Source organism: Pseudophryne corroboree, chromosome 2 (genome assembly GCF_028390025.1).
Source record: "Pseudophryne corroboree isolate aPseCor3 chromosome 2, aPseCor3.hap2, whole genome shotgun sequence".
Taxonomy (NCBI): domain Eukaryota; kingdom Metazoa; phylum Chordata; class Amphibia; order Anura; family Myobatrachidae; genus Pseudophryne; species Pseudophryne corroboree.
The window spans coordinates 487840961-487864018 of record NC_086445.1 but is presented as its reverse complement, the minus strand read 5'-3'; the positions used below and the strand labels follow the sequence as shown (position 1 = coordinate 487864018).

Genomic DNA, 23058 nt, shown 5'->3' with positions numbered 1-23058 from the left:
AAGAATACTGGACTGTGAAGGCACTTTGCATTAGGATTGTTCAGTAGCGGATATTGCACCATAGCAGGATGCACTTGAACAGGGAACGCAGGGTTGCAGGATTGCACTGTGGTAGAGTATGTAACATACCAGGATAACACGATTGCACTGTAGCAGGATCACAGGATAGCACTGTGGTAGAGTATGCAACGTTGCAGGATAACAGGATTGCACTGTAGCAGGATCACAGGATAGCACCGTGGTAGAGTATGCACTGTAGCAGGATTACAGGATAGCACTGTGGTAGAGTATGCACTGTAGCAGGATAACAGGATTGCACTGTAGCTGGATCACAGGATAGCACTGTGGTAGAGTATGCACTGTAGCAGGATAACAGGATTGCACTGTAGCTGGATCACAGGATAGCACTGTGGTAGAGTATGCACTGTAGCAGGATAACAGGATTGCACTGTAGCTGGATCACAGGATAGCACTGTGGTAGAGTATACACTGTAGCTGGATAACAGGATTGCACTGTAGCTGGATCACAGGATAGCGCCGTGGTAGAGTATGCACTGTAACAGGATAACAAGATTGCACTGTAGCTGGATCACAGGATAGCACTGTGGTAGAGTATGCACTGTAGCAGGATAACAGGATTGCACTGTAGCTGGATCACAGGATAGCACTGTGGTAGAGTATGCACTGTAGCAGGATAACAGGATTGCACTGTAGCTGGATCACAGGATAGAACTGTGGTAGAGTATGCACTGTAGCAGGATAACAGGATTGCACTGTAGTTGGATCACAGGATAGCACTGTGGTAGAATAAGCACTGTAGCAGGATAACAGGATTGCACTGTAGCTGGATCACAGGATAGCACTGTGGTAGAGTATGCAACGTACCAGGATCACAGGATTGCACTGTAGCAGGATCACAGGATTGCACTGTAGCAGGATCACAGGATTGCACTATAGCAGGATCACAGGATTGCGCTGTAGCAGCATCACAGGATTGCACTGTAGCAGCATCACGGGATTGCGCTGTAGCAGCATCACGGGATTGCGCTGTAGCAGGATCACAGGATTGCGCTGTAGCAGGATCACAGGATTGCACTGTAGCAGGATCACAGGATTGCACTGTAGCAGGATCACAGGATTGCACTGTAGCTGGATCACAGGATAGCACTGTGGTAGAACCTGGCAGTTCTATGGATAATTTAGCAGTAGAGACCAGCATAACCAGGACCAGGAACTGAGACAACCTTGACACGATGAACTGGCAACAGGGAGCCTGTGTGGCTGGCCTAAGTAGTGAGTTCAGGTGCTGCTCACAGCTGTGGTAACAGCTAATTACCAAGCTGCAGATACAGAGCAGAAAGTGCTGAGCACCAGAGCAGAGAGCGCCACCCCAGGCATGGAGGAGAAACTGCATGGATCGTGACATATTCATAGTAACATACACTATAATACACCCATAGTATTATTCCTATGACCTGTAGTTTAATGTAATGACTTCACGTTATCACCAGTCCCCTCGTAAATGACCTCCTTTACATAAGGTTCTAAAAATGGCTTAACATAAAGACAAACACACCCTCCTTTTTTATTAGTCCTATCTCTCCTGAAGAGGGTGTACCTCTCCATGTTTGTTGCCCAGTCGTGAGAATCATCCCACCATGTCTCTGTAAGGCCTATGATATCATATTGGTCATTAAGTGCAATAATTTCTAATTCCCCCATTTTACTTGTTAGGCTTCTTGCATTTGCAAGCATACACTTAAGTTTAGTACTTCCCTGAACTGCAAGTTTAGTTGTAGACATTTCCTTAGGAAGTTGAGTTTTCCTAGATTATCCATCGCTGACTATTTTTCTCCTTTCCTCCTCTCCACCCCCATTATATTCTATGGGTGTGGTATGGAAGGTAGATAGTAACTAGGTCGACACTGTCTAGGTCGACCACTATTGGTCGACAGTAACTAGGTCGACAGGGTTTCTAGTTCAACAGGGTCTCTGGGTCGACATGAGTTTTTTTTTATTTTTTTGAGTTGTTTTCTTCGTACAGTGACTGGGAACCCCAATTAGTGCACCGTGTACCCTCGCATGGCTCGCTTCGTTCGCCATGCTTCGGGCAAGGTGCCTCGCTCAGCTACCGTTCCCAATTGTAGTCCACGTGGACCGTTAAGTATGAAAGGTTGAAAAAAAAAATTGTGAAAAACTCATAATCGACCTTTTGACCTGTCGACCTAGAGACCCTGTCGACCTAGTTACTGTCGACCAATAGTGGTCGACCTAGTTACTGTCGACCTAGAGACCGGATCCCATATTTTATACATTCCTGTGCATCCCCATATATTTTATACATCATTTTATACATTCTAATCCCTGCTTCTCAGTTAAGTACTTTGCATTTGTTTAAGTGTCTGCTTTTCAGCAAGGACCATACTTTACATTAAGTGCCTGTTCTCCTGCAAACACTCTGCTAAACTTAAGGCCAGTACTCACCGGCAGATCAGGGGAGAGATGTGTGCTGAGCGAACCGCTCAGCACACATCTCTCCCCCCGCTCAGCACAGCACGATGTGTGCTGAACGTGCGGGACACACACGCTCATTTCACCCAGCGGGTGAAATGAGTGACCTGCTAGATTGGCCTGCATGCAGGCTCAATCTAGCAGCAGCGATAGCGACGTGCGGGGGCGCGCATCGCTATTGCTGTGGGGGGTACACACGGAGAGATGTTGCTGAAAATCTAAGCAATCTAGTCAGATTGCTTAGATTATCGCTCCGTGAGTACTCCCCTTTAGAGCTTGTCTATCTACAGTGACTCTGCACAACACCCAGTGGTCTGCATTCATCAGAGGCCATTATCGTATCTATTGCTCCATTGTGTTATCTACAGTAGCTGCTTCAGCAATTGTCCTATTAATGCAAATTGCCTTGTTATCAACAGTACTCTGCTAGTTCACATCAGCTGCAGGTGGTCTCTCATGTCTGGGTTACTGATAGCGAGGGCTAAAGCAGAGTTTAGGTTCCAGTTCTGTCTTCACTGTGTAGGTTCCAGGCCTGTGCATCTGTATGTCACTGCACTGACCTGAGTCCCTTATTCCTGGTTTCAGCGCTGAGTCCTCAGTTCTTACTTCCAACTGTAGCTTATCAATTCCTGTGTTTCCTAAGGCCCTGTGTCCCTGTGTTTACAGTAGTGAGTTCCAGCACCACATTCCTGGAATCAGGTTCTGGAGTTGAGTTCACCATGATCAGCTCTAGGTCACTATACTCCGGATCCCAGTTCTGTGGTGTATATCCTACTGTGCCCCTGTGGATTGTACATGGGCAAAACCACCTATTGATTCAAGGAAAGGATGGCAAATCAGCGTTCCTTCATCAGGGTTGCTTTTAAAAATGGAGAAAGTGACCAAAAAGTAGCAGGATACATCATGCACCAGCAACTGCAGGTAACAGCATCAGAGTATTTACTGATAAATTGTGTGCAACACCTGTTTGGGGTAGGGACAGTAGCCGTATAATACGTCAAAAAGAAGTACGCTGGATATCCAGATTGGACACTATACACCAATATGGTCTAAATCAGAGATTTTCAACCTTTTACAACTCGCGGCACACTGAACAAGATTTAAATATTGCCAAGGCACACTGAAATATAATGGTGATGCATGGTGCAGTTGCAGAAGGGATTTTTTCAAAAGTCCACCCCCTAAGAGGTGAAAAGAGCCAAATACCACTGAATGACTAACTGGCTCATCACAAAATCTCTGGAGCCATGAGTACTAGGAACTTGAAATTTGGACAGTAGCTTTGTTTTGTGACGCAGGCACCCACTAAGAAGAAAATGTGTTTTTAATAAATTCTTCATGATCTCTTAATCCAGATAAGCTTTCGATTTGGTTTTTGCATACAAACGTTACCAAATAAAGTGCCTAAGCAGGTGTATACATTTTTAGAAGCATGTTAATCTAGGTTTAAAAACAATCTTTTTTAACGATTCTTTTACCGACAATCTGTCGATTTTTGTTTCATTTTAAATTGGAGGATTGTTAGGTGCTTCTTTAGCATCCACCCGAAACGGTCTCCATTCCGAGAATTCCTCTGATCCCATTAGACTACCATTTCAAGTTCAAACGGCTGCAGTTGCCGGTAAAGTTCTGCTACACCATGACCATTAATGAAGCTCAGGAATAGAGTCTGAAAGTGGCTGGTGTGGATCTGAGGAGTGACTGCTTCTCCAATGACCTGTTGTATGTTGCCTGTTCCAGAGTTAGCTCCTCTGACAGCCTGGCCATTCTCTAGCCTGAAGAAAAGACTAAAAATGTAGTTTACCAGGAAGTCCTTCAAAATGAAAGTTACACACACGGAAATATTTGAAATTCTGTAGCGAAGCATGGGTATTCAGCTAGTTTTATATATACAGTATATACCCCAAGAAATATTGAAAAGTTGAAAGCTATTTCTGGCTGACGATTTATTCTGTTTGTGTTTAGAGTGCCGCAAGTACTTGCTCTCTTTATATATCACATATATAAAGTCACGCAACGGACTCTTAACTACCCTTTACAGGACCCGGCACTGTCGCTACACCTGCTGGGGTGCTTCTATTGGCCACTACTGTAAACATAAACATACTGAGTCTGGTTAGCGGCTTGTAATTTGGTGCCTATTCCTGTCTTCTGCACTGCATTGGTGCTGATATGTTGGATTGATCAGTTGACTTCCACCTGACAAGAGGCACCAATGACTGATTAGTGCGCTCTATTTAAATCCCTCAGTTGCATCTGCTCATTGTCAGTACAACTTGTATTTTACCATTCCTGCTTCCGGTATAAGAAGCTCTGCTTCCTGATTCCTGGTTTGATTGCTGAATTTATTGTCAGGTGCACATCCCATTGTGAACGCTCTAGTTCTGAGCTCATCAGACCTGTTTCCTGCTCCAGTTTCTCCTAAATTGCTTCAGCCTGCCAGCCTGTACAATTAACATTTCCTAACCTGTGCAGTTCTTCACTGCTAACTATATCCAGACCGCAAGCCTGTGCAAACATCCATCTCACAGCAAAATCTACCCTTCACCTGCGTACATTATTATTCTGTCTGCAAGTGCACAACCTAAATCAGTGTGTGAATACCATTCATCACCATCAGGGTTACGACCCTCACCAGTGTACAGTTACTTCAAGAGCCTACTCCTGCACACTTGATTGCAAAGTCTTCTATCAAGTGCCATCTTCCACTGCAGGGCAAGATATTAGTTGCTCTCAGTTTAGTGCATCATTCTGACTTCCATATCAGTTCAAATCATATCCAGTAGATTGCTGATACTCCTGTATGTTTTCTATCAATATGTATGTATGTATGTATGTATGTATGTATCTATCTATCTACTGTATATACGTGTGTGTGTATAATACACACCTACAATGCTAAACATACTTTAATGAGCCACCAGCTTGTGCTTTCCTTCTGTGATTATACTGCTGTTCTAACAGTAACACTCTGTAAGCAAGAGTCTCCAAGAATCATGTCAATCATATAAACCTTTTCTTTTGTGTACATAGCATATGAAATGTTCAGGCAAAGAGCGTGTGGTTTCTCTCAGGAGATGGCATTATGAGTATGCAGTTTTGCATTATGCCTTTGATCTAAAGCTAAAAAGCTCAGACCACAGCACTATTCATTTGAAAACTTGCCAAGTTATTATGTTTGGAACAATAAATACATTATACAAATAAAATAGAATCTGAATGTCAAAGAGTAAGGGAATAATGCAGGCATCTGCTGAATTCAAAAAGCCCAATCAGGCAAGGCGACTTGCATGTTGATTCCAGTTAAAATATATTTGAACTGGCGCAATGACAGAAACTATGCATAAGCATGGACCTTTTTATAACTTCCACATTAGCAAGCTAATCAGGCATATCATGCTGTTAACTCCTCAAGCACTGAAGCCATTACATTGCCTGCTGGTAGAGCTTAGCTATATTTAGACAGGCTGTTAGAGCAGCAATTCAGTGTGGAGCAGCCTAGGAGTCCTGGACAAAAGTACATTCTATAATACTGCAGCAACCATATACAGGAGCGCTTTATTTGATAAATTGTGGAATTTATAACAGGAGCGCTTTATTTGATAAATTGTGGAATTTATAACTTATGGCATGTTGAAAGCAACATCACTACAACAATGAAAATAGGATTTTGGTTACCTACCGGGAAATCCTTTTCTCATAGTACGTAGAGCAGTGGTTCTCAAACTCGGTCCTCAGGATCCCACACAGTGCATGTTTTGCAGGTAACCCAGCAGGTGCACAGGTGTATTCAATAATCACTGACACATTTTAAAAGGTCCACAGGTGGAGCTAATTATTTCACTTGTGATTTTGTGAGGAGACCAGGAAAACATGCACCGTGTGGGGTCCTGAGGACCGAGTTTGAGAACCTGTGACGTAGAGGATGCTGGGGTCCACATTAGTACCATGGGGTAAAGATGGGTCCACCAGGAGCCATTAGCACTTTAAGAGTTTGAGAGTGTGGTCTGGCTCCTCCCTCTATGCCCCTCCTACCAGACTCAGTCTAGAAACTGTGCCTGAGGAGACGGACATCTTCGAGAGAAGGATTTAACACAGATAGTGGCGATTCACACCAGTTCACACATACAAGGAACATCAGGCTAACTTAGATTGAAAACTCAGCAACCGCTGAAACATTACTTACCAAGTAACAATGCAGTACATAACTAAAACGAAGTTGTACTGAACCAAATAACGATAGCAGGAAAACAAAGCGCTGGGCGGGCGCCCAGCATCCTCTACGGACTACGAGAAAAGGATTTACCGGTAGGTACCAAAATCCTATCTTCTCTTACGTCCTAGAGCAGGGATGGGGAAGCTTCGGCCCTCCAGCTGCTGTTGAACTACACATACCAGCATGCCTTGCTACAGTTTTGCTATTTGGCCATGCTAAAACGGTTGCAGGGCATGCTGGGATGTGTAGTTCAACAACAGCTGGAGGGCCGAAGGTTCCCCATCCCTGTCCTAGAGGATGCTGGTGTCCACATTAGTACCATGGGGATGTACCAAAGCTCCCAGAACGGGAGGGAGAGCGCGGAGGCTCCTGCAGAACTGATTGACTGAACTTCAGATCATCAGAGACCAAAGTATCGAACTTGTAGAACTTTGCAAACGTGATCGACCCAGACCAAGTTGCAGCTCGGCAAAGACCCCACCTTACGAGTAGAGTGGGCCTTGACAGTCGTAGGACACGGCAATCCTGCAGTAGAATACGCATGCTGGATAGTGAACCTGATCCAGCGAGAGATCGTCTGCTTTTAAGCAGGACAACCAATTTTCTTGGAATCATACAGGACAAACAGAGAGTCCGATTTTCTGTGACGAGCAGTCCTCTTCACATAGATTTTCAGAGCACTTACCACATCCAAGGACTTTGATGAAATTGAGGAGTCAGTAGCCACTGGCACCACAATAGGTTGGTTGATATGAAATGCCGACACAACCTTCAGAAGAAACTGCTGACGTGTCCGGAGCTCAGCTCTATCTTCGTGGAAGATCAAGTATGGGCTTTTACAGGACAAAGCCCCCAACTCTGACACACGTCTAGCAGAAGCTAAGGCCAACAAAGTTACAGCCTTCCACGTAAGAAACTTGACCTCTACCTCTTGCAGAGGCTCAAACCAGTCAGACTGGAGAAACTGCAACACCACGTTAAGATGCCATAGCGCCGTAGGCGGTACAAAGGGAGGTTGGATGTGCAGAACTCCCTTCAAAAAGGTCTGAACCTCAGTGCCGAAATCTGGACCTTTACAGATCCCAACATCAGGAACATATCCACTCCTGCCTGCAGGAAGAGGAGAAACCATCCCAGTTGAAACTCCACCGTAGGAAACCTCTTGGACTCACACCAAGACACATATTTTTTCCAATACGATGGTAATGATTAGACGTTACTCCTTTCCTAGCCTGTATCAAGGTAGTAATAACTTTGTTCGGAATGCGCTTCTGAGCTAGTATCAGGCGTTCAACCTCCATGCCGTCAAACGTAGCGGTGGTAAGTCCTGATAGGCAAACGGCCCCTGCTGCAGCAGGTCCTCTCGAAGAGGAAGGGGCCTTGGCTTGTAGTAGATCAAAAAAGTCCGCGTACCAAGCCCTTCTCGGCCAGTCTGGAGCAATGAGAATCGCTTGAACCCTTGTTCTCCTTATGAGCTTTAGGATTTCTGGGATGAGTGAGAGTGGTGGAAACACGTATACCGACTGGAACACCCACAGAGACGCCAGGGCGTCCACTGCCACGGCCTGTGGGTCCCGCGACCTGGAACAAAAACGCTGAAGCTTCTTGTTGAGACGAGAGGCCATCATGTTTATTTGGGGTAATCCCCAAAGGTCTGTTATGCCTTTGAACACCTCCGGATGGAGACCCCACTCCCCCGGATGGAGATCGTGTCTGCTGAGGAAGTCTGCTTCCCAGTTGTCTACTCCCGGAATGAAGAATGCTGACAGCGCCAACACGTGTTTTTCTGCCCAAAGGAGGATCCTTGTTACCTCCGCCATGGTAGCTCTGCTCTTCGTTCCGCCCTGTCGGTTTATGTAAGCCACTGCTGTTACGTTGTCCAACTGCACTTGAATGGCCCGATTTCTTAGAAGATGGGACGCCTGAAGAAGACCGTTGTATACGGCTCTTAGTTCCAGAATGTTGATTGGAAGGCCAACTTTCAGTATTAACCACCTTCCTTGGAAGGCTTCCCCTTGAGTGACTGCGCCCCAGTGGAAGAAATACTCTCTGCAGGCAGGAAAATGGCGCTGAACGCTGCTTGGTCCGCTCTGAGGAGAAGCTCCGCCCCCAAAATGGCGCTGTCTACCCGCTCTTCGTAGGATTATACTGGCCTGAGGATTGATGCTAGCTGAGATCCTGGGACCCCGACAGGCTGAGTGACCAGTGTAGGGTGCAGGCGCTGGCTCAGGGCGCCCCTCACAGCACCGCACAATGTACCACTGAGCCTCCCGGAGCGCAGATAATACTGCGCTCCTACCCTGATGCCGCCATCTTCACACCGGCCCCCCGCTTGCTAGGGGGGGGTCGGTGTCTCACTCGCCACAATCTTCAGCTTTGCAAGGGGGTGGCGGCATGCTGCTGGGGTGAGCGATCCCCTGTGGCGGGGAACGATCTATCCCCTCTGGAGCTCTGTGTCCAGTCAGCGGAGACAGTGGCTCAGACCCCGCAGGGCGGACACTGCTCCCCCCCTAAGTCCCTCACTGCAGGGAGGCTGTTGCCAGCAGCCTCCCTGTAAAAATAAGATTTTACTCACCGGTAAATCTATTTCTCGTAGTCCGTAGTGGATGCTGGGGACTCCGTAAGGACCATGGGGAATAGACGGGCTCCGCAGGAGACTGGGCACTCTAAGAAAGATTTAGTACTACTGGTGTGCACTGGCTCCTCCCTCTATGCCCCTCCTCCAGACCTCAGTTAAGGAAACGGTGCCCGGAAGAGCTGACATTACAAGGAAAGGATTTTGGAATCCAGGGTAAGACTCATACCAGCCACACCAATCACACCGTATAACTTGTGATAACATACCAAGTTAACAGTATGAACAATCAACCAAGCACCAACCACGGATGCCAACATAACATAACCCTTTATTAAGCAATAACTATATACACGTATTGCAGAAAGTCCGCACTTGGGACGGGCGCCCAGCATCCACTACGGACTACGAGAAATAGATTTACCGGTGAGTAAAATCTTATTTTCTCTAACGTCCTAGTGGATGCTGGGGACTCCGTAAGGACCATGGGGATTATACCAAAGCTCCCAAACGGGCGGGAGAGTGCGGATGACTCTGCAGCACCGAATGGGCAAACACAAGGTCCTCCTCAGCCAGGGTATCAAACTTGTATAATTTTGCAAAAGTGTTTGAACCCGACCAAGTAGCTGCTCGGCAAAGCTTTAATGCCGAGACCCCTCGGGCAGCCGCCCAAGAAGAGCCCACTTTCCTTGTGGAATGGGCTTTTATCGATTTTGGATGCGGCAATCCAGCCGCAGAATGAGCCTGCTGAATCGTGTTACAGATCGAGCGAGCAATAGTTTGCTTTGAAGCAGGAGCACCCAGCTTGTTGGATGCATACAGGATAAACAGCGAGTCAGTTTTCCTGACTCCAGCCGTTCTGGCCACATAAATCTTCAAAGCCCTGACTACATCAAGCAACTTGGAATCCTCCAAGTCACGAGTAGCCGTAGGCACCACAATAGGTTGGTTCAAATGAAAAGATGACACCACCTTCGGCAGAAATTGTGGACGAGTCCGCAATTCTGCCCTGTCCACATGGAAAACCAGAAAGGGGCTTTTACATGACAAAGCCGTCAATTCTGACACACGCCTAGCCGAAGCTAAGGCCAATAGCATGACCACCTTCCACGTGAGATACTTTAGCTCCACGGTCTTAAGTGGCTCAAACCAGTGGGATTTCAGGAAACCCAACACCACGTTGAGATCCCAAGGTGCCACTGGTGGCACAAAAGGGGGCTGAATATGCAGCACTCCCTTAACAAACGTCTGAACCTCAGGAAGAGAAGCCAGTTCTTTTTGAAAGAAAATGGATAGGGCCGAAATCTGGACCTTTATGGACCCTAACTTCAAGCCCATAGTCACTCCAGACTGTAGGAAGTGCAGGAACCGGCCCAGCTGGAATTCCTCTGTAGGGGCCTTCCTGGCCTCACACCAGGCAACGTATTTTCGCCATATACAGTGATAGTGTTTTGCTGTCACGTCCTTCCTAGCCTTTATTAGCGTAGGAATAACTTCATCCGGAATGCCTTTTTCAGCTAGGATCCGGCGTTCAACCGCCATGCCGTCAAACGCAGCCGCGGTAAGTCTTGGAACAGACAGGGCCCCTGTTGCAACAGGTCCTGTCTGAGAGGCAGATGCCATGGGTCTTCTGTGAGCATTTCTTGCAGTTCCGGGTACCAAGTCCTTCTTGGCCAATCCGGAACAATGAGTATTGTTCTCACTCCTCTTTTTCTTACGATTCTCAGCACCTTGGGTATGAGAGGAAGAGGAGGAAATACATAGACCGACTGGAACACCCACGGTGTCACTAGTGCGTCCACAGCTATCGCCTGAGGGTCCCTTGACCTGGCGCAATATCTTTTTAGCTTTTTGTTGAGGCAGGATGCCATCATGTCCACCTGTGGCAGTTCCCATCGATTTGTAATCTGCGTGAAGACTTCTTGATGAAGTCCCCACTCTCCTGGGTGGAGGTCGTGCCTGCTGAGGAAGTCTGCTTCCCAGTTGTCCACTCCCGGAATGAACACTGCTGACAGTGCTTGCACGTGATTCTCCGCCCAACGAAGAATCCTGGTGGCTTCCGCCATCGCCACTCTGCTTCTTGTGCCGCCCTGGTGGTTTACATGAGCCACTGCGGTGATGTTGTCTGACTGAATCAGCACCGGTTGGTTGCGAAGCAGAGGCTCCGCTTGACTCAGGGCGTTGTATATGGCCCTTAGTTCCAGGATATTTATGTGCAGACAAGCCTCCTGACTTGACCACAACCCTTGGAAGTTTCTTCCCTGAGTTACTGCCCCCCATCCTCGGAGGCTCGCATCCGTGGTCATCAGGACCCAGTCCTGTATGCCGAACCTGCGGCCCTCGAGAAGGTGAGCACTCTGCAGCCACCACAGAAGAGACACCCTGGCCCTGGGGGACAGGGTGATCAGCCGATGCATCTGAAGATGCGATCCGGACCACTTGTCCATCAGATCCCACTGAGAGATCCTCGCATGGAACCTGCCAAAGGGAATGGCTTCGTACGATGCCACCATCTTTCCCAGGACTCGCGTGCAGTGATGCACCGACACCTGTTTCGGTTTTAAGAGGTCTCTGACTAGAGTCACGAGCTCCTGAGCCTTCTCCGCCGGGAGAAACACCTTCTTCAGGTCTGTGTCCAGAATCATGCCCAGAAAGGGCAGACGCGTCGTAGGAATCAGCTGCGATTTTGGGATATTCAGAATCCAGCCGTGCTGTTGCAACACTTCCTGAGAGTGTGCTACGCTGATCAGCAACTGCTATCTGGACCTCGCCTTTATGAGGAGATCGTCCAAGTATGGGATAATTGTGACTCCTTGCTTTCTCAGGAGCACCATCATTTCCGCCATTACCTTGGTAAATATTCTCGGTGCCGTGGAGAGCCCAAACGGCAACGTCTGGAATTGGTAATGACAGTCCTGTACCACAAATCTGAGGTACTCCTGATGAGGTGGATAAATGGGGACATGCAAGTAAGCATCCTTGATGTCCAGAGACACCATAAAATCCCCCTCTTCCAGGCTTGCAATGACCGCTCTCAGCGATTCCATTTTGAACTTGAATCTTTTCAGATAAATGTTCAGGGACTTTAAATTCAATATGGGTCTGACCGAACCGTCCGGTTTCGTTACCACAAACATTGTGGAATAGTATCCCCTTCCCTGTTGAAGGAGGGGAACCTTTACCACCACCTGCTGGAGATATAACTTGTGAATTGCCACTAACACTACCTCCCTTTCCATGGGGGAAGCTGGCAGGGCCGATTTGAGGTAACGGTGAGGGGGCATCACTTCAAATTCCAGCTTGTATCCCTGAGACAAAATCTGTATAGACCAGGGATCCACCTGTGAGCGAACCCACTGGTGGCTGAAATTTCGGAGACGCGCCCCCACCGCTCCTGGCTCCACCTGTGGAGCCCCAGCATCATACGGTGGATTTAGTGGAAGCCGGGGAGGACTTCTGTTCCTGGGAAGTAGCTGTATGGTGCAGCTTCTTTCCTCTACCCCTGCCTCTGGCAAGAAAGGATGCACCTCTGACTTTCTTGCTTTTTTGTGATCGAAAGGACTGCATTTGGTAATACGGTGCTTTCTTAGGCTGTGGGGGAATATATATATGGCAAAAAATTTGACTTCCCAGTCGTAGCTGTGGAAACTAGGTCCGAGAGACCGTCCCCAAACAATTCCTCACCCTTGTAAGGTAAAACCTCCATGTGCGTTTTGGAGTCGGCATCACCTGTCCATTGCCGAGTCCACAGGACCCTACTGGCAGAAATCGACATTGCATTTATTCTAGAGCCCAGTAGGCAAATGTCCCTCTGGGCATCCCTCATATATAGGACAGCGTCTTTTATATGCCCCAGGGTCAGTAAAATAGTATCCTTGTCCAAGGTATCCAGTTCCTCAGACAGATTATCTGTCCATGCTGCTACAGCACTACACATCCAGGCCGACGCAATTGCCGGCCTCAGTAGAGTACCTGAATGCGTATAAACAGACTTCAGGATACTTTCCTGCTTCCTATCCGCAGGATCCTTTAGGGAGGCCGTATCCTGTGACGGCAGGGCCACCTTTTTAGATAAGCGTGTCAGAGCTTTGTCTACCCTAGGGGAGGATTCCCAGCGCATCCTTTCCGTTGGCGGGAAAGGGTACGCCATAAGTAACCTTTTGGAAATCAGCACTTTCCTATCGGGGGAATCCCACGCTTTTTCACATAACTCATTTAACTCATGTGAAGGGGGAAAAATCACCTCTTGCTTTTTCTCCCCATACATATAAACCCTCTTGTCAGGGACAGGGTTTACCTCTGATATGTGCAATACATCCTTCATTGCTATAATCATGTAGCGGATGGCTTTAGCCATTTTAGGCTGCAATTTTGCATCATCGCCATCGACACTGGAGTCAGAATCCGTGTCGATATCTGTGTCAACAATTTGGGATAGTGGGCGCTTCTGAGACCCTGACGGCCTCTGCACTGTAGGATCAGGCATGGGCTGAGACCCCGACTGTCCCAAGGTTTCAGCTTTATCCAACCTTTTATGCAAGGAGTTTACATTATCATTTAACACCTTCCACATATCCATCCAATCAGGTGTCGGCGCCGTCGGCGGAGACACGTCATTCATCTGCACCTGCTCTGCCTCCACATAGCCCTCCTCGTCAAACATGTCGACACAAGCGTACCGACACACCACACACACAGGGGATGCTCTATATGAGGACCCCCACAAGGCCTTTTGGAGAGACAGAGAGTATGCCAGCACACACCCCAGCGCTATATAACCCAGGAATCACACAGTAACTTAGTGTTTACCCAGTAGCTGCTGTATATATGATTAATGCGCTAAATTTATGTGCCCCCCCTCTCTTTTTACCCTCTTTCTATCGTGAGTCTGCAGGGGAGAGCCTGGGGAGCTTCCTCTCAGCGGAGCTGTGGAGAGAAAATGGCGCTGGTGAGTGCTGAGGAATAAGCCCCGCCCCCTCAGCGGCGGGCTTCTGTCCCGCGATTTTGTGTAAAAATAATGGCGGGGGCTCATGCATATTACAGTGCCCAGCTGTATATATGCTGCTTTTTGCCAGGAGGTACTCAATTGCTGCCCAGGGCGCCCCCCCCTGCGCCCTGCACCCTACAGTGACCGGAGTGTGTGGGTTAGTGTGGGAGCAATGGCGCTACCTCATATGAAGACCGGAGTCTTCTGCCGCCGATTTTGACGTCTTCTTGTTTCAACCCGCCGGCTTCTGTCTTCTGGCTCTGCGAGGGGGACGGCGGCGCGGCTCCGGGAACGGACGACCAAGGTTAAGTTCCTGTGTTCGATCCCTCTGGAGCTAATGGTGTCCAGTAGCCTAAGAAGCGCAACCTAGCCGTAGTTAGTAGGTTTGCTTCTCTCCCCTCAGTCCCACGTAGCAGAGAGTCTGTTGCCAGCAGAAGCTCTCTGAAAATAAAAAAACCTAACTAAAATACTTTCTTAATAGCAAGCTCAGGAGAGCTCACTAAAATGCACCCAGCTCCTTCCGGGCACAGATTCTAACTGGGGTCTGGAGGAGGGGCATAGAGGGAGGAGCCAGTGCACACCAGTAGTACTAAATCTTTCTTAGAGTGCCCAGTCTCCTGCGGAGCCCGTCTATTCCCCATGGTCCTTACGGAGTCCCCAGCATCCACTAGGACGTTAGAGAAATAATAAACTAAAAAATAACTTTTACTAAGGAAACTCTGGAGAGCTCCACTAGCTGTGACCGGCTCCTCCTGGCACATTTTCTAAACTGAGTCTGGTAGGAGAGGCATAGAGGGAGGAGCCAGCCCACACTCTCAAACTCTTAAAGTGCCAATGGCTCCTGGTGGACCCATCTATACCCCATGTACTAATGTGGACCCCAGCATCCTCCAGGACGTAAGAGAAATAACATTATACTTGTACTGCATAGAACGTCTAACATACATTCCCCTATGTTACGCAAAAAACAAGTGACATTTTTAGATTACAGTCTTTTTAATAAATTAAATATTCATAAAGGATGCGTGGAAAGCAAAATGATCTTTCATTCCTATTACTGTAATATACTGTAATTGCAACCATATAGTATAATTACATTACTGGTGAAAACAAAAATTACACTAAAATTGTACTCTGTTTATGGGGTATCCAATTACCCGCGGTCAATAACCATGGGTAATTGTATCGCCGGAGGCTATCCAATTAGCTCCGATGCTGCGGGCTCCTCCCCACCATGCCAGAATTTATTGTGGATTAAGTTTTGGGTGCCTCAGGCACCCGAAGCATAATCCACGATAAGTGGCCTGCGAGAGCAGTGGGATTGAGCACTTATCCCCGATCCCATGTGTTTTGCGCTATTAGAGGGTCCAATTTTGGCTGATGAAAACGAATTCTAATTGGATAGCGCGATAATGATCATTGGTCATCAATCGCGATATCCGTCCGTTTTTATCTGCCGAGACGCCATAGGGGCTAACTGGATACCCCACTATGTGTCTGTTTAGTTTTCTTTGTTGTTGGCAAAGTTGTATTTATTTATAGTTTCTTATATAGCTCAGCATATTCCATTGTGCTTTAGAATTGGAAAGAGTGATAAGACAAACAGAGGTAGGAAGGTTGTGACTACCACCATTCAAAAGTTGTCCTAGTACTTCATTGTCAGCTTCAGAGATTGTAGGTTGTATTGTATTGGTCCACCTGGTCATACCTAGTTTAGTTTTCTGTATGGTGATCTACTGTATACTGTACTTCCTTGTTTTCATGCCCACCATACATTTACTTTCCTTTTTTGTAAGTTTGAAATGCTTAAATACAAATCTTACATATACAGTATGTACTTACTGCTAATTTGTGACAATAAGCAATGCTGATCAACTGTTGTGCCAAAGTATTTAGCAGGCGCGTACGTAATGAGAGGTCTTCAAAGTCATGTCGGAAAGGAAATGCAATGCTGTCAATAATAACCAATTTTATCTAGAGTGAAAACAAATATAAAAATAACATTTATTTTTATAGCACCAACATACTCTTCATTGTTTTACAAATGCTCTACAAAACAAAGTTGGGTAGTAGCAAAGCGGAAAGCACAGAATAATACCCCTTTCACACCACCAGCACATAACATGGGTTATTGCACATGAGCGTGCATAACCCATGTTGGTGTGCGGTGTAAAAGGGGCCAGTTGGAATAATCCGGGTTGAGTGACCCAACCCGGCAATATGCCAGGTTGGAGACTTCAGTGGGAAAAGGGGCTGACGAGGCTCTCAGCCGGGTAGCACCCGTGTCAGGCTCCCGACTGCGAACCGCGATATAAGTATAAAAGTATTGAACACCGCAGCATAGATTGCTATGCATCTGGTTACTGATTACCATGGCAAAGAATTCCCAGTCAAGAACTTTTTTTTCCCATTGGTTAACTAACAAACCCTTTTAAATCAATATTGAAAACAATATATACTGTAAACTGGTAGTTTGGACTCATCATACGCCGAATCACTAGATTTCCCTGGCGTTGCAGGGCTAACAGGGGCTATTCCCACTCGTGGGTATCCACAACACCCACAGAGAATAGAACCTGTGGCGAGCGCAGCGAGCCACCGAGCCTGCAAGAGGCTTCATTGCACTCACACCCCTGCTGGAATTCTGGCAGCAGAGATCCCATACCCAACACATATGGGGCATTTGTTATAGGCTCCTTTTACACCATTTTCCACTACAGGATCTTTAACAGTGATTTATTAATTTATGTATTTCATTTGCTGTTGTTTTTATTTGTTTATGTGAGTGGTTATAATGAAATAACTTTTTTAGCTAAATTTTGCAAGTATTACATTAAAAGAGTATACACGTTCCATTTGATGACAGGGATGTCACCTATCCCCAGCATTATTTGCCATAGCTGTTGAACCTTTAGCCTGTTTGAAACGGAACCATCCTGGCATTTGGGGCTTTGAATAGATAAACTAGCGTTTTGCGATGATGATATACTAGTATTTGTTAATGAATATCATACTTCTATGCCAGTAGTTCTCAATCTCACTAACCGCTTTGGCAGCTTCTTCAATTTTTCTACTAACTGTGATAATGTTGATTATCTTTACAGGAATAAAAGCTATACCTTAAACACACCGTAAATACACTTTAAACCTTTAGCCGCTGCGGCCGCTATACTTAATTCACACTCTACGCACCTTTTACGCTATTAGCGTACAGAGTCCCGTACAGTGTACGGACTTTGAGTACACACGCCGCGCTGACGGTACAAAGTACTCACAGCGCGTACACACCCAGAGATACACTTTAGACCTTGTACAGCAATGAAATGCAATAATAATAATACACTTTAAACCTTAGCAGGGCAATGAGCACACAACACCAATTGTGATTTTACCGCTGGGTTCCGACACCACAGTGGATTATTTCTGAAAGCGGGTTTACAATACAAATTATACACTACAATTCAAGACAATATATATAACAGAATAATGGCTACAGGTCAATGTACATACGTGAGTATATTCGCGTGCGCTTCCCGGTCCGGTCCTCCGTCATCAAATAGATAACGTTGTGAGTCTTGTGTCTGGCCGGGCTGCAGCAGGCTTTATTTATACAAGTCTTCCAAAAGCAATACAATGGATACTGTAATCCCTTTGTCCATTGGACACAGGAATGCACTTTTACAGTACAGGAGAGGTCATAGGTTGATTTGAAAAGGTAGGCGATGTCTTTCTCAACTGCTCTTGTGGGTGGTCTCCTCTGGATTCCCGCCGCATACATAATATACAGTTTATATCTATATTCTGCTTCTGCACATAACTATCCGCAGGAACATGCGATCTTCCGCAGACCAACACCGGAATGTTACCCTTAAAATACCCTACAGCTGGATACCAAATACCACCTTATAACCTTAGTCTGTCCCCTCCTATCCTGTAAAGGCGAATCCCTTTGTTCTGCAACCATTTAAACAGCTATAACTTTCTGATGTAGTGCAAGGAGACTATGTGTACATTGTGCACTATTTGGATTAAATATGTAATGTGTTTTGATGGCTCTCCATGCGTACACAAACTCTGCCGTAAATACCCATACCACGCGCCGATGCGCAGGTCCGCGGGAGCGACCATACGCAAATTGCGGATATGTGCACGCACGGCAGAACAAGTGCACGCGCAGTGGGCATGTGTGTGCAGTTTGTACGTGATGTTTGTTCTGCAATATTTTTCGACTTTGACAGTCCACCCTTTGGCAGTCACCAATAACTGCCACTATCTAATCACTAAACAGAAAAATATCAATACAATATCTACAGACGATTGAATGGTCGGAGGAGAGTTGTAGGCGGGAAATGTATGACCTAGTGGGATAGTAAAAAGCATGTATGTATGAATCCATGTCTGAGGGGCATGTTTCATCGTGCCGTATATGTTTTAGATAAGCTTCGAGGTATTGCGAAGTATACATTAAATCCTTCTTATCCCGTATTAAGGGTCTGTAAGTGGGCTGACAAACACTACCGAGCTCTTTTCGGCTTCTTGTTCCAACAAATGGGGTGCACATTTAGTTGATGATACATGGAGGGGGAACATATGTGAGTGCTAGTATATGTGGATATCACCTGTCGACTATATGTGTCATTAACTGGAGGTTGTAGAGATGAAGATAAGACACATATCTAAAATACATTCACATAACATTTACATAAACATTCTTGGATAGGGCTGATGTCTTTTCTGGATGGGTGTATCTGGGCAGAGGGGGAGACAAAGGAAAAACGGGTGAAAGAAACAGGCCATGGAATTCATTTGCAATCCTTATCATAACACTGTCTCTATGGATGGGTTGTAAATTAAATCTGCTGCTATGTCAATGCCCTCGCTCCTTAAACTCATCAAATTTGTGCAGTGCTTGCGCCGCATCAGAATTCGAACACACCTAAATATCAAGCCAATAATTATGACGACTCCCAGGATACAAAGGAGAAGCTTTCCTACACTCATAATAATATTTTGAGCCCACTCTCCTAATCCTGAGAACCAATTTCGTGGGTTCAACCATGAGACCCAGCCGGTCAGCTCATTACCCACAGCCGTCAGGGTATGGTTGTGTCTCTTCCGGAACTCCCACTTCAACTGCAAGATATCGTCCACCTTTTGATCGATGATCTCCGTGTGGTCGTCAGTGCTGTTTGTAATATACGTACAGCACTTCACACCATACTGAGTTGCCAAAGTGACACAGTACTCACCCGTCACGGCTGTGATATAATTAAGGACCATCCTGTGCTGGATCAGTTCCGTCTTGTAAGCTTGTAACTCCCTACCCGTATACCTGAAGGTGTCGTCATACATCTCAGTGATATTATCTATCAAGTTCGCTAGCGCATGGATATACCTATAATTTATAATTCCTCTGGCAGTACGGGTGATGTCTAATGCGAGAAGGAATTGAATCCCGGTGGATTCGTGGATCAAATCAGAGGCTATGTGCTCTGTCATCTCTATGAAGTGTCTCTTGACGATGTGTTCATAGTGAGTATGAGTATAATGAGCCTGAGCACTGCGGTGAACATCTTTCATCTTATCATGGGTTATGGTCATGACCTCTGGCAACACTCTTCCAACATAACACAATCCCTCTGAGTTCGGGGCAAGCCACTTATACGCCTTATTCCCACATATGAAATAGGCATCATCGGGGAGAACATAGGGGACAGAATATGACATTACCATATTACAAACTTTCCAAGTGAAAAACCCAATCCCTAGTTCTCCCATCTGCTCAGTACAAGTATCAGGCTGGATGATATGAGCACAGTACCCTGGTGATACTTCTCCAACCCACATGGTCTTGCTTCCTCGAGTATACCTATACCGAAAATACCTTCCACTGTTGGCTATTTGGCGTACAAGTTCAGAGTCTATGGGTATCCTATCAGCTCTGTGCGAAAAGGCCATTGTCTGGTTATTCCACGTCACTTCCCAATTTCCCGGTTTTCGGTAATTGGAAATATTGAAACATAATAAGGATCTATCTACATGATACTGGTGGAGCTTCAAACTAGGGGGCCTAGAAATATTGAATTTCTTGTCCACCGGTCTACCCACCCCGTAATTCGAGTACCTCATCTATTGCTAAAGGGTACGGTACTAATCCTGACTTGCTCTGACCTTGAGGTACTTGTGAGCACACCCAGCATTCTGTCTGGTTTAAGACCTTACCCACTAGTGAGTGGTAATCACTCAATGGATGACGGTCCATGTTGATATTAAGGCTGGACTGACATCTCTGGATGCACCCATCCTCGACTATGTTCTCACTATTCCTACAAATGCAATTTTCCTCAGCCAATACCCTTTACAGTGCCTCCGAGCTCCCTGACTACCAGATCGCTTTCTGATACTCGCCTTTGCTCGAGTGATGTGTTGCTCTTGAGATTCTACAAATTCATCCTCGCCATCAGAACCCATTCCAGATCCTTTCTCGACCTCTCTGGGACCCTCACCGAAACAGACTGTCCTGGTCAACAACAGGATTAACAGGAAAACCCGGAACGCAGTCTCTTGGGGTAAGTCCATCTTGTTAAGGGAAGAGAAGGGAAACAAGAAGGGGGAGAAAAAGAAGGAGAGAAGGAGGGTAGTGGGGGATGGAGAAAATAAAAAACTGGTGCGTCAACCGCCTCTGGTCTTGTTGTTCTCCGCGCTCAGGTGCCGTCTCAACAGTACTGCCTCTCAACCTTCCCGGAACAGACACTCAAGTGATACGATGTTCTCTACACTCTGCTCTTTGTCCCGGGTTTTCTCTGGGTCAGCGACCTTCTTACAGTGGGACGAGTGGACCCAAGTCTCTCTTTCGGCAACCTTTAATGCTATCGTGCTGGTCAGCAAGACTTGGTACGGTCCTTCCCACCTGTCAATGAGGCAACCTGAGCGTAGAAAATTTTGAATCATTACATAATCCCCAGGTTCAATGTCATGACAATTACTGTTCGGTAGGTCAGGAATCACCAGCTTTAGATTTTTATTTTGATTCCTCAGCTGCTGGCTCATCCTAACCAAATATTTTACAGTCACTTCGTTATTGCATTTCAAATCATCCTGGGGGTCTATCATTACATGAGGTTGTCGTCCAAAAAGAATCTCAAAGGGTGATAGGTTAAGGGGGGACCTGGGAGTGGTTCTGATGCTGTACAATACTAGTGGCAAAGCTTCTGGCCACAACAATCCAGTCTCAGCCATCACTTTGCTCAGCTTGTTCTTAATAGTGCTGTTCATTCTCTCCACCTTCGCACTCGCCTGTGGTCGGTACGGGGTATGCAACTTGCTATTAATTCCCATCAGTTTGCACATTACCTGAAAAACTTCACCTGTAAAATGGGTACCCCTATCGCTTTCAATTATTCTAGGGATACCATATCTACGCACAAATTCCCGCACAATTTTCTTTGCAGTGAACGCAGCAGTATTTGTGGCAGCAGGGAACGCTTCTACCCAATTGGAAAATACATCAATACAGACTAACACATTTTAAATTCCTACAAGGTGGTAACTGTATGAAATCAATTTGTATTACCTGAAAAGGGCCGTCTGTCGGAGGGATATGGGATGGTTCTGTTGGTATTGACTTTCCAATATTCTTCTTCAAGCAAGTAAGACATGTCATTGCTCTCTTACCCGCATGAGAAGAGAATCCTGGCGCACACCAGTAGGCTCTCACCAGCTTACACATACCATCTTTACCCAGATGAGTCAGACCGTGTGCCGCCTCAGCTAAGCTTGGAAGATATGCTCTGGGGGCCACTGGCTTACCGTGTCCACCTGTCCAGAGTCCTGAGGACTCCTGGCCATACCCCTTTGACCTCCAGACCGCCTTTTCCTGGAGAGAACACAAATTTTGCATTTCAATTAATTTTTGTGTGTTGATTGTGTTGAATGTCATCAGTGATGTGATATTCGTTTGTATGGGGGTGCTGGCTGCTGATTTAGCAGCTTCGTCTGCCCGGCTGTTACCAAGTGAGATTGGGTCTTGGTTGTAAGTGTGTGCTTTGCACTTGATAACAGCCACTCTGTCTGGTTCTTGTATCGGTTAGAAGCCTTTTTATGTGGGATGCATGCGCTACAGGTGTGCCAGCTGCCGTCATAAAATTTCTGAGGCGCCATAGGGCCCCGAAATCATGCACTACTCCAAAGGCATACCTAGAATCTGTGTATATATTGGCTGACTTGCCCTTGGCCAATTCACACGCTCTGTTTAGGGCGACCAGCTCAGCAACTTGTGCTGAGTGCGGTGGGCCCAGGGGTTCAGTTTCTATGATACCTCTGTCGTATACAACTGCGTATCCAGTACACAAGTCTCCCGAGTCCGTCTGTCTGTGACAACTACCGTCAGTGTAAAAGGTAAAGTCTACGCCTTCCAGTGGGTTGTCACTGATGTCAGGTCTCGCAGTGAAAGTCTGATTCAGGTATTCCATACAATCATGCGTATCAGTATCTGTACTAAATCCTCCTTCACCATCATTCTCATCCTCCACCCTTTGTGCCTGTCCAGGCACACTTGGCAGATAAGTTGCAGGATTTAGTGCGCTGCACCTCTTTATGGTGATGTTTACAGGGGCCATCAGTGCTAATTCCCACTTTGTAAACCGTGCCGATGAGACATGTCTGGTTTGGGCGGAGTTCAGTAAGGCTGATACTGCATGAGGTGTATGGATGGTCAGGTTGTGTCCTAACACTATTTCTTCGCTTTTACATACTAGCAAAGCTATCGCT

General features: G+C 46.5%; 1 protein-coding gene across 7 annotated transcripts in view; it reads right to left on the bottom strand.

Moving 5' to 3' along the window:
- RAD51C (RAD51 paralog C) overlaps nucleotides 1-23058 on the bottom strand; it is a 207942-nt gene that overhangs the window by 65348 nt on the left and 119536 nt on the right. For 6 of the 7 annotated variants that reach the window (XR_010226127.1, XM_063953898.1, XM_063953902.1 and 3 more), the window contains exon 5: nucleotides 16132-16263. The exons of the other annotated variant lie outside the window; for it this stretch is intronic. Coding sequence is in view for 5 of the 6 variants with exons in the window: in XM_063953898.1 (XP_063809968.1) it covers nucleotides 16132-16263 (132 nt within the window). In the remaining variant the exon portion in view is untranslated. The remainder of the gene's footprint in view (nucleotides 1-16131; nucleotides 16264-23058) is intronic. 7 annotated transcript variants of the gene reach the window in all.